Source organism: Styela clava, chromosome 3 (genome assembly GCF_964204865.1).
Source record: "Styela clava chromosome 3, kaStyClav1.hap1.2, whole genome shotgun sequence".
Lineage (NCBI taxonomy): Eukaryota > Metazoa > Chordata > Ascidiacea > Stolidobranchia > Styelidae > Styela > Styela clava.
Window position 1 is genome coordinate 7,296,967 of NC_135252.1, and position 17,543 is coordinate 7,314,509.

General features: G+C 36.9%; 1 protein-coding gene across 1 annotated transcript; it reads right to left on the minus strand.

The window, feature by feature from the left end:
- Positions 1-4,215: 4,215 nt before the first annotated feature.
- LOC120342379 (sodium- and chloride-dependent betaine transporter-like) lies at positions 4,216-16,357 on the minus strand. The gene is made up of 14 exons (XM_039411188.2): positions 16,197-16,357; positions 15,686-15,792; positions 15,396-15,526; positions 14,424-14,550; positions 13,619-13,742; positions 11,010-11,145; positions 10,746-10,880; positions 10,213-10,316; positions 9,619-9,743; positions 9,136-9,248; positions 7,667-7,801; positions 6,561-6,764; positions 5,160-5,327; positions 4,216-4,617 (listed from the first exon to the last, which is right to left on the minus strand). The coding sequence occupies exons 1-14, from the start codon at positions 16,259-16,261 to the stop codon at positions 4,525-4,527; spliced, it is 1,767 nt and encodes a 588-aa protein (XP_039267122.2). The 5' UTR covers positions 16,262-16,357; the 3' UTR covers positions 4,216-4,524.
- Between the last annotated feature and the right edge of the window lie 1,186 nt (positions 16,358-17,543).

Consider the following 17,543-nt stretch of genomic DNA (forward strand, 5'->3'; position numbering starts at 1 on the left):
CTTCCAGATCGAAGGAGAAAAATCTCCTTTCTGACAGTACTTACATCAGCATCTTCTGCAACAGGCATAAGGAATACCTCCATTTTTTCTCGGAAGAAAAGGATTTATTTACTGTGCCGATCCGATATTGTGCAGCTTTTGCTCAAGCTTAGAATGCCACATCGCGGTGGAAGGAACTGGTGCATTGCAAAGAATGGAGCGCCATCAATAACCTTCTGGTTGAATACTCTTCCCTCCATTGCTCATTAAGCTCGGCTTGATCAAGCAGTTCACTAAGGCTCTCGACACGACACGTTGTGGGGACTGCTTCACTTACATGTGCCAGGCTTTCAACCTCAAATCAGAGCATGACACTTATGTGTAATCTAAATATGGCTCTAATATGATTGGTCAGTAAGAGTTGATATTCTTTATGTATACGTCTTATCGTGGAAGTACGTCAAAACAAAAGCAATAAGACATTTTTCATCGTTTTCAAGCATGATATATGCTTGTCCGAGCGTATGTGACCCCGGTTGCGCTTTAATTTTCTTTAGCATATTTTAAATTCTACGAATTTTATATCTGTAAGTATTTGAAAGCTAAAAAATATACAATGAATCCGTTATTACTTGAAGAAATTTGAGCGAGTTCACAATCGTTTTCGGTGCGTAAACAAGCTTGTAATCGTTACCCGCACAGAAATAAACAAACAAGGATTGCGCTCGCTCGAAACAGCTCGCGAAAACATTCGCCCTTTGTATCTTGAATATTTTGCGTTGCGTTTCACTCCAGACGGCCACTCTTATCTCCATTGGAAGATGACGTAATTCGCTTTTTCTGGAGTATAGGATGTCGGGTCCATCTGACTTGTGTTTATCACTCCGATTTGAAATACAAAATTTTTTTTTTAAATTTTTTTTTCATTTTTCATTACTTTTCTTCAATAATGTTCACCATTCAGTTCTTATTAATTGATGTTTCCATCTCGTAATCAATATATATTGTTGAAAATTTTTTTTTTCCTCTTCTTAGTATGTGTGCTGACAAAATGACGTCATAATGACGTCAATTTTATCAATCGGGCTGATTTTTCGAAACGCACAAACTTGACCTGATGGAAAGAAACGGATGTTTTTTTCGGATTCAGCAGCAACATTCAAAAAGTAAAAAATTGTTGGCCAGTGTAATAGTATATAGCAGGGATGGCGAACCTTTTTCAATGAATGGGTCAAAAATTATATTTTTATCGCGGAACAGAAGAGAGTGGGTCACAGACATTTGATCAATGTTTGTATCTATAAGAAACTTCTGAAACAAATCTTATAAGCTTCTGCTTCTGTTGGTGTTGGCGTAGTTTTGGGCTTTACTTATGCAGCACTTCTATCAGGGACTTTTCATGGCACTCGATTTTATGAACTTAAAGTACGAAAACACGCATATGAATTCCCAAAAATGTTTAGGATAATGCGGCAAATTATTTTACGGTTCCAAAAAATTTGGAGGGAATTCCACTCTGATAGTGTTATATTTTTCGATCAGCTTTCAACCACATTAAGTCACTTTTACACTGCCCCATTGTTGTTTCAGATTTCTAGGTTTTTATTTCAAGTCTGAAAGATTTTGTTCTCTTAACGGCATCGTATGCAAGAAACTAATAAGATACAAAGTAGCATCTAGTTCTCGCATAACCCCTAAAACGGTGACCGTACATTTGAACCCATGTACATTTGAACCCATGCGTATATCCACGGGTTCAATCTATATGCGGGTGCTAAAACCCATGGGTTAGGGTTAGTATGGGTTTAACTATCCGTGAAACAAAAAAAATTCCACAGGTGCAATAGCATACAGGTGCAATTGTCATGGGTTCAAATGTACGTGGGTTCAAATGTAATGGAACCCCTAAAACAGTCTGTAGATGCACTTCCTAAAGCAGCGTTTCCCAACCTTTTTTGGTCGCGGACTATTTTCTCACCGGCGAAAACCTTTGCGGACTCAACGTGCGTTTATTGCATACGTACTCTGTGTGAAGAAGTAATAAAACCAAACATAACAGAATTTTAACGAATTTCAAAATCGGAAATTCGCTGCAATTTCGCGTTTGTTAAAAGAGTCGACTTTTTAGCGTATAAATGGCCTTTTCTGTCGCACAATATTCAATCCATGGCAACAACGAGAATTTAAAACGTCTTTCTATTTTAATTTAATTGTGTTCGTAGTCACTCGCGGTTGCGTCGACCTATGACAAAATGAAAGCATTTCTTCTTCAAAATGCCACGGCAAGGTAGCACCCGAATTTGCTACGTCTTAAAACGCGTTTTTAATCGGCCGCGGGTCATCATAAAACAGAACCTAAGATGTACTCCGTTCTTCTATTTTTAGTATTTTGTATTGCGCTTTTGAATTTAGGTCGCCACCATTGACAACTACGAAGAAAAAAATTATTTCTCGTTGTTCGAGCTCGCGAGAAACACCACTTAGGTATCTATCCACGAGTGTGCCGACTCGTGTTTTCGTCGGATATTCGCAAGTGAGTTGTGAAATCCAATCGTTGATTAAGCGACGCGCAAGTGACCTGTTGCGTCACCTGTTACCAAATTTTCGAATAGTAAATTGCTATTCTAATAGTTGAATATTCGAATATATGCCCAGCCCTACTCAGTAACCAGTAATTATTGACTCGATTAATGTTATGTGAATAAACTTGATTTTTATGTCTTATGTAAATTCTAACGTAACTTGACTGATGGTTAAATTTCACAAAAATGTTGCGGCCCTTAGTGAATTTCTGACTCGTTGCGGACTCATTTGAGACCGCGGACTCGGGTTGGGAAACACTGTGACCTAAAGAGACAAGACGCAGCGACGAATGAACATGTCGGCTGCATTGTTATGTCATAAACGATGTCAGAGTCAATAGCTGAATAACGGTACCCAGCGGTGCAGACATGCGTCCAAGATTAATGGTTTTGAAAATTATCATACCGACCCGAATAATCACCAATTTGAATATGAGCGATCGCAGCCCTGACTGCGCAACTGACGGTACATTATAAAATTGATTGTTAGATTAACTTAAGGCCGGTTTTATCAATTTTTATCACTGATATGTTAGCATTTATTTTATTTTATTCGTGCCTTGGCGGGTCACGAATGAATCGCGGTGGGTCACTTTGTGACCCGCGGGTCAGTGGTTCGCCATCCCTGGTATATAGCCTGATTTATTAGTAAATAATTTAGTTTTAATTACATTCTAAAAATATCTAGTTATCCTAAGCGTCCAGACTTTACGCACACCCTGTACATATGCGCCGTGCCATCTGCGTTATGGACTATATCTATAAATACTAAAGTTTTGCTTGAATATTTTATGATATCATGTCTATTGTCTGGTCTCCGTTGTAATGTTCATGTATTATTCAGATACCATTACATTTTGGAACAATAGACATAAATCTTCCCGTACTGAAATTGGTTGGTCCATTAATTTATGAAAAACACACTTCGCGGGTGGAAATGTTTGTGGGTGCAAAAGTATACAGGCGCCGTCTTGGCTGTAAAGATAATGAAACCATCTGGTCCATCCGATGATAAATTTGCTCATTGATACATTTGGTACCATAGAAATAGTACAGTATAAAGCATTTTGGTGAAGAAATACGGATTTATATTCTTCAGTACGCCAAATGTTTGGTATGAAGCCAGATGCCAACATTCGATTAATATCAGTCGTTTCACCTTCGTTTATTTGATTATCGCAGTCTTGTGCGTTTGCTCACCTTAGAAACAAGTGATACCGCGGTATTTCACATTGAACTCAACTGATTCGCTTCTAATTTTAATGCCGTTCAGTTTCTTTAAATTCGTGACTTTTGAGGAACGCTGAGGCCTTGTTTAGCCACTCATAGATGATACAAGGTCACGAAAAATGTTTGAAGAACAAAACGCTTTCCGTTTTTGTACAGTTAACATCTTTATGAACATGACTTATTTCTGTGAATGATTATTTAAATCATTTCAAAAACTCGACCCGATGAACAGAAATACGCGAGCTGATTTTTTTTAATCTTTTCTGGGTGTTTGTATGCCGTCTCGCGAACACATATTTCGACCCCTAAGGTAACGGCTCCACGAACGAACAATAGATAGTAACTATCATAATAGAATCAATCATTCAAACACCTGTCTCCGCCACATTACTCGCAATAGGTGCACATGCAAAACGACAGCCGATTGATTTACGTAAAAAAAGCTTGAATATCGTGTTTTACAAGTGGGTTATTGGGTAAGAGTGTAAGCGTATAAACAATAAAACTGAAAAATAAAAGCCAATGGGTCCAACACGACACCGTGCTCGAAGCCCAAAGCAACAAACTCTTCGAAGCAGCACTGAATATGGTGACATGGTCGCGATGAGACTGACATGTAAATAGCAACTAGAGAAGTAAAAAATCTGAAGATCACTTGTTCTTCACTAGAAGTTTCAAATAAGTTCATTCCATATGTACACGGTACAAATTTTTGGATATAGCAACAGTTCTTCTAAACTTTCTCTTCATATATACATGAAGTCTCCTCAGAATCTTCCGAAGACTTTTCCCTCGTGAATCTTGATGTTGTTGCTCTTTCCCAGCGCTATGGTAACAAAATAAGAACTTAAACTATAATTATAACGCAAAAATGGAATTTAGTCTGATAAGCAGTATTACAGGTTAAACAGAAATAGGTGATAACCGAAATCTAACACTAAGTGGACTGAATTATCCAATTTGGAGACTACAGTGTGCGAAAGATGAAAAAATAAGAAGACCTTTTGAATATACAAAGCTCCAATGTAGAACACAACGACGTCCATAACATCCTCCATAAGGAAATACGGAATACGCAACAACCGCAAGGGTTTAATGAACAACTATATTTATATTAAGGTAATGCTGTAATAATGCTTCAACCCTGGTGGTAAAATGTTAAATCAAGACAAAGCAGCGGGATCGAGAAGCCCCAGAGAAATAGGAAGAGTGAAATATATGGCACAGTATGATTCCCGTGATTGACGTGATTGCGTCCCCTTCTAAAAGTGTGTACCATAACGCTTTAATCTAATGACTAGTAATTTCCCTATATTTAAGAATCCCAAAGCTCATAAGACACTATCAAAACTATAAAAGCAATCACACCTGTTTCATAGTTCCTTTCCCATCCAATAACTCTTTCATGGCAACCAGCGGTATTCCAATCATGACAGATATGGTCATCATCCATCCGACAACATTCGCCCACAACGGATATTCGTAGTCTCCGAGTTTGAGAGGGCCGTATCTGGCACAACATGCGACGAAGATTGTCTGAATAAAAAAGGAATAATTTCACTATTACTAATTTTTTTGTTTATCATTGTAAATTCTAAGAAGTCCATCTAATTCAGAAATATATTATATTAACCAATAAGCGTCTATATATAGAGATATTTAAGCTATTGATCTCGTTTGCTACTAGTTCGGAATATGGGTTCGCATGCAAAGTCATCTATACTGAAAAAGGGCTGATAAATAGTCCCAAACACATTTTGAACGGCCTCATTCGTAGAGGACTATTGTGTGACTAACAGGGCTGGGAATTACACTTTAACCGCACGTGATAATTTATAGTGATAATTTATAATTTATATCTTGTTACGTCACAATGGTTACAAAGCAATTTCGCGTGATCTTCTCCCGATAACCCGTATAATTATTCACGAATCTAGATAGTTTCGTGATCACTCTGCTGTACGAGATATGCAGCGTGCTCCGGACATATGGAAGTATTTCGGTACAACCCGATTCCGTTATTAAATGTTATTTTTGTGACAAATTTTCAGGGCTCGGTGTGCAAATTCTACTTTGAGATATCATAAAGAAAAACAGCATCAACTGCGCGCTTGTTGGATGACATTGAATATACGATTTTGCAATAACATTTTGAACAATATATTTTTACCGAAACTGATTCTCGATTTATCATTGTCAAATTTTCATAATCAGCAATCTTGACAATTCAATTATTTTTCACATTTAATGGGTTCTTGCCGATACAGTCAGTGAGGTGCTCCCGAAGTATGTGAACCAAGATGGCGGACATCGGAACGTAACATGGGTAACAGGTTAGGGTTAGGCGATAATTTTTTCCAATTTTCCTTATTTTAGCCCTATTATCAGTTCGAAGACTAGCCAAGAGCCTCCCGTAGTATTTATACCTAAAATTATGGCCTAACCCTAACCTAGTGCACATATTACATTCCGATGTCCGCCGTTCCGAGATGAATTTGCGATGACGTAATCGTTTTTGAAGAAATTGTGCATTATAAAGATGATTTGTACCCGAGATGCCAGTTAACGGTTAAAATATCGTAACTGTTAACCATCTAAAATTGGTTAACCGATTAACCATTCCCAGCCCTAGTGACTAATGTATCATCAAATATTAATTTCCTATCGTGCTTAGCTATTTTATCAAATAATTGGAGATTGAAAGTCGGCCTAAAATCCGATGAACCGGTCAACCGTTACCATTCTTACAAAATATATAATTGACCATACCAGAGTTATGGCAGGGATGACGTAGAGGTAGCAATATTTGAAAAATGAACTAGGATAGTATCCGATCATTGACTTGACATTATCAAAGAATCTGTCCACGCCATAAATCCACGCCAGTGCCACAGCTTCACAAAAAGCTGCGAAAAGGATGCAGATGCCACTGGATCCATACATGTTCACCAGTTCGAACACGTAAATTCCACCCTGAAAAAGTAATAAAGATAATCTTATATACACCAATTGTTAAATAATGAACTACAATAGTTTATTTGCTCATTATTTGATGTTACAACTCTTTATCCAAACAAAGATTTGAACAAACAATTGCTGATCCACGGCCAGCTACAGTTTCATTGAAAATCGAAATTTTACGGTTTGGTAAATAAGGTTAAATTTATTACGTAGTGAATATGACGACCTTGTAGTTCAAACACGTTTATCACCATGATCATGTTTTATGTATTCACCACTCCGTCTTCGGCGCCAGGATGTGTAACGCTGTATTTCCGTTTCAAAATATGATGTCTAATAGCTCTACGTATTATTCATACGACTTTAGCATGACCGATGAAAGATTGTTGTTATTATTAAAAACGGTATGATAATTTCGTAAACATGAAATGCTCGAGACGACAATAAATAAACCTCACGACTCAATCGCTGATTTCAGCTTGTTCATTATTTTTGTAATATTGGGAATAACAACGATATTTCCCAATGTTGTCATAATAAACATACCAGTACAACCTCATACATACATACATGCCTTGATACATTACTGTATATTCCACAATTTTTTATATTGAAGACATAATTTCAAAATAACATTCGAAATATGATTCTCTATTTATCCTGACGGGTTGGTTACTGATGAAACGCGTTTCCCATTGTGTTTGAACGCTCAGCAAACTGTCTGATTGATGGATTTTGTATTTTCAGTAATTCATGTCTGGAGGACCCATTTCAATAAAAAAGTCACACACAATTACATATTGTTCAATTATCCCAGATTCGGTTTGAAAAAACATTCGATTCGATTCCGAAACCATCAGGTATTCAAAAATTCCCAGACAAAGTAACACAAATTGAAATTGTATCATTCTTACATCAAAAAGCATCGGTATACCCAGGCAAAGTGGGAACAAACTGACGACAACTCTACCGAATTGCGGACCGTAGCGTTCAATCCATTGAGGTCTGAAATCTTCAAGAAGAGCTGCACATCCTTCGATACTTCCAAACTGTAAAAATAAGAATAGGTGTTACAACGCCATCTGAGCGGCAAATGAAAAAAGTTACTTACCGTATATAATATATTACTAGTTAGTATAGTTATTATAGATAATTATTATTTCTACTGTATGATAATATTAACATGGCTCCGTGAAATAATGATTAATTAAAGGGCCTATCTCGTAGACGTAGGAGTTTGTCATTCCAGGATGTCCGTTAAAATAAGATCGGGAGTTCATCAACCGTATATCTCTTATTCATAATATTATAATAACTGCTGTATCAGTGTATTTGTGTTGCCGAGGTTGGTGTTTCCATAAAAACAAAACAATCATCAATTTTGATGAAATGTGATATCGTTTTCAGCACAATCATGCTAAATTTGTAACACACATATGCACTGATACTGCAAGATATAATGAAAATAACCTGGATCCTTGTAGGCAATATTCCCAAAATATTCGATGTTCACACAGTTCAGAGTATTCGTACTTAAAATGAATTGTAGTGAGTATCAAACTACATTATGGAACTGGGCATCGCTACTGGACATCGGAATGTTGAACTGACCACCACCGATTGATTGATGACGAATTAAATCGTTCTCGAATGGACAATGGTCAAATGCACGAAGAATTAGTTTAATTCTCGGACTTCTGCCACAACTAAATGCCACAGTCAGAAAGTTTGGTTTAAAAAAAATGCATGATGGGTGGGAATCGATGACAAATTTTGGCCTCGTTTTTCTGTGCCAAAAATATTAAATGAGCATGATAGCGGTACAATTTGCAGTGGTATGATTTCGAAACCCAAATGACTCATCTATGTATATATATATGAGAAGGTGAGCCGCTTCGACCTAACGTTCAGGAAGAGCTAATACCAATAAAACCTTGTAGAACACTCCGAGCCTATGGCTCATTAGGATTAGCATTATTTATCTCACTATATATGGTAAAAAATGTAAAATTGGCAAAAAAAAATGGAGAATGCCGGGGGATTTGGACAAAACCAGGAAACAAGTTGGACTAACAAGCACAGCACAGCAGTAACTTTATTGTCTTGATATAAGCAATTCATGAAAGTCTCGCACGTGCAAGGGTGGGCAAAAATACTTACCAAGTGAGGATTGCAATATCGAATCGAATAAATTTAACGAATTTGGAACGTCCCTAATTTTCTTGAAAGTGACATTTCGGGGCCCGACCAATAAAAAGAGGAATAAAAAGGAAAACTACTCCATGCAAAGAAAAACCAGAACTTGACACAGATCATGCTCTTCTTTGAATCGGAAAATTAAAACTCATGTCGGCTTCCGCCAGGAAGGTTGCAAGATTCTTACCGCGCTATCAATCGCAAAGAAAAGCAGTGTTATGAAGAAGATGACCGACCACAGTTGTGGAAGCGGTAACAGCGTTAATCCTGCCGGGAAAACCTCGAACACAAGTCCCGGGCCTTTGAACAAAAAAAGGGTTTTTGCCTAAACTTAAATCCTAAACAAAAATAAATTCTATACTATGCCTCATATATTTACGCAAAACAAATAGTACAAAAATCTAACCCTAAATCAACACAATATATATTCAGCCCGAACAGAAACATACTAGAGGGAAAGATCTTGCAATAACTCTAAAACAGCGGACCAGAAGTAATTTACCTGTACTGCATATTACAAACAACTTTCCTATATTACCATCGTTCTTATCTTATCAAAACTACGTCTTTCTCTAACGTTATTATTCTATCATGCTGTTCTATTGCTTCCCTAATAGCCTACATATAACGTAATTTATACAAGCCTATTTTATAACAAACGAGTTCTCACCTCCTTCGGCGACGTCTGATATGTTCTTGTTTTGTTCGAAAGCCATGTGACCGACAAAACAAAATATGATGAATCCAACGAATACAGAAGTCCCGCAACAAGCACTAACGCACATATACGCATGTCTAAACAAATAAAACGATACTTGTAAAAAATTTTGATAACCAAGATACAACTAATAGATGATATCAATGTCATCATCAGATTTGCAGTACATGCTCCGTGTTGGATTGAGTGATGATATAGCGGGATTGGTAAAGTCGTTCTTCATCCTAACAATTCTGGTATCGACTTTTTGGATACTAATTTCACATGAGTAATTCTCCAGAATAAGTGGTAAATTACAATCAAACCCAAGATTAATGTGAGTAAACGGACAATCATGTAAGTGTGTCTGATGTGTAGTAAATTGTGATTGCTGACATAATCAAAAATTTCACACTTGCCACGCATGTATGAATGTTCCTTTCAGTATTCGATCCTTTCTTTCTCAACGAAACTATCTAATACATTCATGTATTCAAAAACAACCAAATATGGTCGAATGTTGTCAATGGAGGATACATTAATTACCAAATAATTATGCACCCTTACTTGTAGCAGTTTGTGTTGAATTTATTGTAACTTCCAAGTCCGTACAACACAGCGAAGCAAACTGCCAAACTGTAGAGAACTTGTCCTCCAGCATCTAACCACACCTGAAAGGATACCAATGACAGATCAATTTATAACTTTATGAAAGTTTTCGATGTGGGGCGATGAAAACTAAATCCTTAAACGTGATCTCGGAAAATCAAGTGTTTCGTCATAATGCGATATAGAACTTTAAATGCCGCCTGAAGGGTTCAAGTGTATACCGAACCAATAGTCGTACAACGACCGAAAAATGAATCACGCGATATACCAATAGATTCAATTATATAAAACCGTATTATACTGTATCTTCATACAAGCATAATGGGTCACCGAAATTAATTAGTAGAGATAGATATTATGATCCCAGCCGCCATTTGAATGACCCCCCCCCAAAGTATATTGTTTTCGAGGAATTTGGAAACTACAATTTTCTTCAAGCTGTTACAAATATATTTATCAGGTTACTTGTCTATTATCTATACATTTCTTACATTGGGATCAGCGAGTTTATCCAATCGAGGTGTAATGTAGAAGAGAACTCCTGTGCCAGCTCCCTCCAGAGTTGCTCCGCGTATGAGTAGTACAAACATCATGATATACGGTGCTATCACGGTCACATAGGCAACCTGAAATGATAAAACAGATCTATTGTCGTGCGTTAAAATGATATGTTATCGATGAAATCACACATCTTAAATGAATAATAGAGAAAAACGTTTAGTCCAGTCTTGTCCAAACTTGGTTAAAATTCTCACCTTCCCGGTAGTTCGGATTCCTTTCAACACACAGAGATAGCAGACAATCCAAGAAAATGCGAAGCATAATATCATTCTCCAATTCGTAAAAGTGCCCATATCGTGGATGCCTTCAGTTCTTCTCAGTACGTAGTTACTGCAAAATTCGAAATGTTTCACAATAAATAAAACTAGATGGACACTAGCAAAAGAATCTGACTACAAAAATTTTATTTCAGTAATGCATGGTAAAATTAGCGAATATGGGCGAAGTGTGTGTCCTCAATGAGAACAATGAAGTACTTGACGCGTTTCCTGTTGTTGCGATTTGCGTGACATCTTAGCTTAGTGGAATGGTTCTCAACTAGCAGAGAGTCAAACCAAGGTTCATTTATCACCGGGATAAAAAAAAAGTTAGGTTAATAAGCTGAGCAAATTACCCAGTGTGTAGATATTCAATTTCGGTAACTTGACATCGATAAAACATTGTTTGGTCCATAATAGTACAGACAATCTCATTGAGTGAGGAATTTTGTATTCACGCGGTTGCAGTATGCTGATTTTAACAAGGCAGAGCCGCACATCACCTTGTACGTGTGGTCGGACAATTAATGGCGAAGTTTTAAAACGAGCTTCTCCTACATGCCGTTATACCTTTAAAAATTATTCTTTTGGAGGACGGACCATAGGTTGGACCAATCAGTGACCCATGATTGACGAAACATGCGAAGGCTCATTGAATGGGCACGGCGCATTTTGCTCTTGAAACAATAAACACGTTTACGCGTTTTGAATCTCGTGGGAAAACTATAATTATAGCTCGTCCTCTCGTACGCAAGAACTCTCGAAATCGTTTGACAAACGCGCCTACTATGCATTCAGTTGAAACCGACCGAACAAAACAAACCAGCCAAGCAAAGATGCGCAAGGGTTCTTGAACAGTCGTAATCTGACCTCTGTCAGAGAGTATATCGCCATACAGTGGCGCAGCCAGGATGACCAAGAAAGTGGCTCATACAGAGTGCAATTTTCACATGGCCAATTTTGTTTTAAGCGCTGGTTGCTTTCATCAGTGGGACGTGGATATTTAGGCCGTGAACATCTGTCTCATGTCGGTAAACTGTATTTCACAAATTCCCCCTATCTGAGTAGTATTCCCCTGCGCATGTACGCATTGTTTCGCGAGCACATCATTACTTATTATTTTTACTATGCCCGGAACTGCCCAGTGTGTAAAACTCGTTATTATGCGATCATCGGTGACCAGATGATACATATATTCAAAGGAGTTAGGAACTTAGGACCGACTAGCTGATATAAAATATAACGAAGACGCCATAAATTTTGTTTCAGGGGCGCCGCGATTGACAAAAGAAAGCTATTTAAGAAGTTGTGAATCGCCGAAATTTTTCAAATTACCGCCGGGCCGCACTCTACTCTTTCCCTGATTATGATAATATATATATAAGCTAATAAATGTAAAGATGTCCAATGATTTTTTTGTTGCAAAAAAATAGTGCTCGTGGAAATTTTTATGTCCGACCTTGGGATTTTTTTCAAATTTGACGAATAAGCAAGATTGCAGAATAGGATAAAATCTATTTATAATCGGACAGTTTACGCGTATATTTATGACTGCGGATTGCCGAAATATTTTAGCGTTGTAATCCTTTTAATCTGTCGTCAAAACTAAAAGTAAACGGGATGTTTACCAGGCATTCTCGTGTCGGCAGGTTGCAATGGTATTTTATAGGAGTAATGCTTTTATTTTGACGGATGCATCTGCATGTTACGCGAACTCTTATAACGAGCGGCGTAATCACAGCAAGTATGTCAGATTTCGTTGTCTGGGAATTTCTGATTTTGATCCCCTTTTGAAAATCTTGGCCATCCTGTCGCCATAAGTTTTTGTACAGCCCAACGTAATTTAGCACAACGTCGCACTTCAAGTACCCATTGTTTTAGCCTATTGAAATTGTTTGCTATCCGTGAAGTTTAGCAAAAACGGAACAGTATCCGACCAATTATTTGTTTCAAGTAGGGTTTGCGGCTTCTGAATAATTTTTAATTAAATTGCCCTAGTTGCAGCACGTAAGTTCAACAACTAGAAATTGAAAATAATAGCGTCATCCATAAGAGTGCTATTGAGCCGCCATAAAGACAGCGGGTTCGGATTTTAGAGCAGTCACGTAGCCGGAGTACAGTGCACATGATAATTCCGAATACGGTCCAAATTATTTTTTTAACCAGCCATGAAAGTAAGTTTGGACTCCAGACGGACGAAGTGTATTGCAGGCATGAGTTTTATATTATGACTCGTAGCTCACAGGGGCGAACAAAATGAAACTACCAAATTGACCAACGATTTAGAAACCTCGCATTGGCATGAACTATTATTATCAAAATAGTCAATCAGAAAAACACGTGACAAAACGCATTTTGGCTTCTGATGATTTCCGTTCAAAACGGAACTTCCCCAGCCGAAAAGTAGTTATTATGCTGAAATGTTCCAAAAGTAACTGAAAAACTAATCGAATACTTTGATATTTGAATATTTTCAATTCGTTTTGTACAGCCCTGAATTTGGTTTCCAATTGAATTTTACCATAATAAATGTGACGAATACGTACTTCCAGAATTCTTCAGTAGATGTTGTTGTGTTAGCCGATGTCACATTCAGCAAAGATGTGTTCAAATTCTTGGAATCGTTGAGAATAATAGACGGCCTACACGAGTCTGTATTCCAATCATTATCTATAAGTATAAAAAAAGTTTTCATCTAATGACTCACTTTGTTTACTCGACTCATACATTAACCAAAACCATAAACTAATTTTGCAATTTTTAAGAGTGAATCATCAACGAATAAGGCCACGTTCAAATTAATGAAGGCCAGCGATTTTGTTGGTTCGATGCATTTCAACCTCTGATAACGATCGCAGAGTAAGGGGAAGTAGTTATCTAGTCATTGCAGCAGTGGCCGCACAATAATAATATGCGATTTTATATTTCTGTTGTGCCATATGTTCCCCCAACGACTATTTGACTATGAAACAGAGAACAAAGCATTCGCCAGGCTCATTTGTTTATATTCTAACAATAAATATCGCTATTTCTGCTCAGCAAACAAAAATAACTGAAATGGAGCAGAAAATCAATGAAAAACGCGATTCACCGACAGTCTTAACATTCTAAACCAAATTAACATGAAGATCGAGTGATCATGTTTGTCCTGTCTCATGTTTGAAGCGACGGATTACATATTGACGCACAAGCGACCTTAATACCATGATGCATCGTGCAACAGTGGTGTTATCTATTTCTAATTCAAATTTGCGAAGTGCGCAGATTAATGATAAAAAAGGGCCTTATCGATTCAATGTAAATTGATTTATTTGTGAAACGTTCACAATTACAAAAAAAAAATACCCTTACCGCATGTTGACCATGGCAGAGGTCCGGTTGTAAATGAATGAACAATATAAAATACGACCCACGCCATCACCACCATGATGTAGCTCAGAAAATACCAAGATAACAACAGGCCACTGATTCCAATACCCTGAAATAGATAGATATAATAAAATTGTGAGTGTTGGTGTCAAAAGTATAATTTGCACAGAGTTCGCCGTAAGCTATCATTGGATTGAGTTCCAAAAAATAGCATTGTGGTGTAGTTTAAATCAATAGTATGCATTTCGCTTTACAGACTTCTTAATTGTTTTCGTTCTATATCTGCTTCAGATAAAGATAAGAATAATCATATTTGAATACAGCACCTAATTTTACAAATTTTGAACGATTTAATAGCTATGATATATTTCTATTCCCTAAGATGTAACGAACTCATTTGTCAAATACCATGTCCTCATTTAACAGGATGACGATCATTCACAACAAACGGATAACGGGTTGAATTCAACACAACAAAAAGCGCAATAAACAGGAAATGAAATGTGAGGTGCACACATAGATCAAAATACCACGCAAACTTGTTTCTAACGCTGTTAATTTTTATCAAACTTTTCGTGTTTCACTCACGTAGAGTGGGTGTGAATCTGGTTCATTATACAATAACAGCAACACATGTACTTTATGTCACCATTCCCTTTGCAATAAAACGCAATTGGTTTCACGTTATTTCATTTCAGCCATGTATTTTGAGGTGAAAATACCAAACGCAAACACAGGTACTGTATGTCACGTTTCCCTTCGCAATATATACACAATTGGTTTCACGTTATTTCATTTCAGCCATGTATTTTGAAAATACCAAACGCAAACACAGGTACTGTATGTCACGTTTCCCTTCGCAATATATACACAATTGGTTTCACGTTATTTCATTTCAGCCATGTATTTTAAAATACTAAACGCAAAGAGCTATACTAAACGGTAAACCCATACCTTCATCAAGGGCACCAAATCCCAAGCACCGAAACAACTATGTTTGGTGAATTGTCCGAGAGCAACTTCTTGAAACAGAAGCGGCAAACCACAAAATCCCGCTACGAGTAAGTACGGAATGAGAAACGCACCTGAATAAACATGAGTAAATATTCTAACCAAAGTATAAATCTTGCTAGGTTGGGTTGGGGCCTATAAATATTACTCATTTGAGGAAAATTAGTAGTAAGCTTACTAGATGAAATACAAACATGGGCCTTTTAAAATATAACTAACAATTAATTTGTTACCTCCGCCATTCTTGTAGCATAAATAAGAAAATCTCCAAACATTTCCAAGACCGACATTGTAGCCAATGACATTAAGAAGAAATTCCAGTGGGCGATTCCAAGTGATTCTGAAGAATAAGATAAAATATTACATTGTATAGTAAATTCTAGTTTCGAAGATCTGTTCACAACAAAGTTCTGGAAAGGCAGTCTCTGATTGTATAGGGGCTTCTATGTTTTCGAATGAATTGAATTTTTCTTCTGAATTACATAGGCATAGCCTATAAACACTATTAGTCAAATTTATGTACATAACCGAATCTTGTTTTATAAATCATAATTCAAAATATTTTCTCGTAATGATGTGGCAAGCTTTAACAAGATTGCGTGGCGTCTAAAGACAGGTACATGAATCCAGTTCCCAAAGCTGGGTTGCTACGGGTAAACTCGACGACCGAATCGCTTCGTTCGTTAAACTGTAACGACTTGATTGAATTGTTTTGCTATTCAGTAACGTTATTTTCATATTTACCTCGTTGATGACTCATTTTCAGTCTTCTTTTTCTCTACAAATTCTTGCGTTTCTTTCGTGTCCATTTAAACTATTTTCTACTTTACTCCAATACAAGAACAATGAGAATTGGGTATATTATTTTATAGATAGAATATTACTCTGTATAAAATTAGCAGTATATATGTTTAATTGTTAATATATCGGAGAATTCAATCATTTTTCCAAATCGACACCCCAGTATTTTACAACTCGCTCAGTCGCAAGGCTTTGATATTCATTAAGTGAAATTCTGCCGACAACCGTTGTTGCGAATGATACACGGCCACATTATATTTAAATATACAATATATATAAAATTTGATATTATATTATACAGTATTATAAACGATAACCAATTCACTGGAACACTTCATACTGACAAACTCCTGTCTGACTGAAGTGACACTAATACATAAATTGAACAAAACTCCTTGTTAAATAATTTTCTACAGACGAAATACGAGAGATGCTATCGTATTGATATCACAAGTTAAAAGTCTTGTATCGTCTTCTCAACTACTTTTCGCACGAGGCATATTTATTTAATCGACATCCTCGCGTGAGTGTTTTGTTTGCAGTCATCTAGTTCCGTTCTGAATAATGTTTTCGTGCCTGCGGTCCAAGTTGTACATTGCCAATTTCAATGCGATGAGTCGTCTATTATACAATGGCACATGACTATATAGAAACACCCACCTATGCCTCGGGTTATAAATTACAATAAAAACCTAACTGAGTGGAGCTGAAAAAAAGAGTCCCACAGCACATATGACAATCTCTACGCGCCATGTCTCTTTTAAAAGATTGGTGCACAAGCCGTCCGAGTTTCCGGAATGCAGCTCTGTCGACTAGTTCTTGTTTACGTAGTATTACGCGAAAACATTCTACCGACGTCAAATTCCCAAGTGTAGCTTTGGGAAATCCGGATATTCTGTAAAGTAGACTCAGTAAAAAGCAGCATCGATTCCAATTTAACTAAACGATTTTTACCTAAATTCAACAGTGAGCATGAAACGCGAAATCATCATTGCACAATACAAATATATTTGCAAATCCTATTTCTAGTTTCTGTATTTTGGTAAATTATTACTCTAACAAAAATGTTAGGCGGCCCAGAAACACTTTAACATACGATATTTTTGTGATAGAATTGCAACATATGGACTAACTGTTCAGGTCAGTGGATTGGTAATTTCTATTTCTTTGTTGAGCGCGAGTACGGCATTTCCGGATGTTTTTCAGCTCATAATACCACTTGATAAACTAACTTAATTTTATTACCCAGGATATTCACTTAGTTTATTAATTAGGTCGTTCTAGGAAGTT

Coding starts and splice junctions, on each gene's coding strand:
- LOC120342379 (XM_039411188.2), bottom strand. CDS start 16,261: ATGGACACGAAAGAAACGCAAGAATTTGTAGAGAAAAAGAAGACTGAA. Junction 14,551..15,395: donor ATTTGGTGCCCTTGATGAAG/GTATGGGTTTAC, acceptor TATCTATTTCAG/GGTATTGGAATCAGTGGCCT. Junction 7,802..9,135: donor TCTTTGCGATTGATAGCGCG/GTAAGAATCTTG, acceptor TTATTTTTACAG/TTTGGAAGTATCGAAGGATG.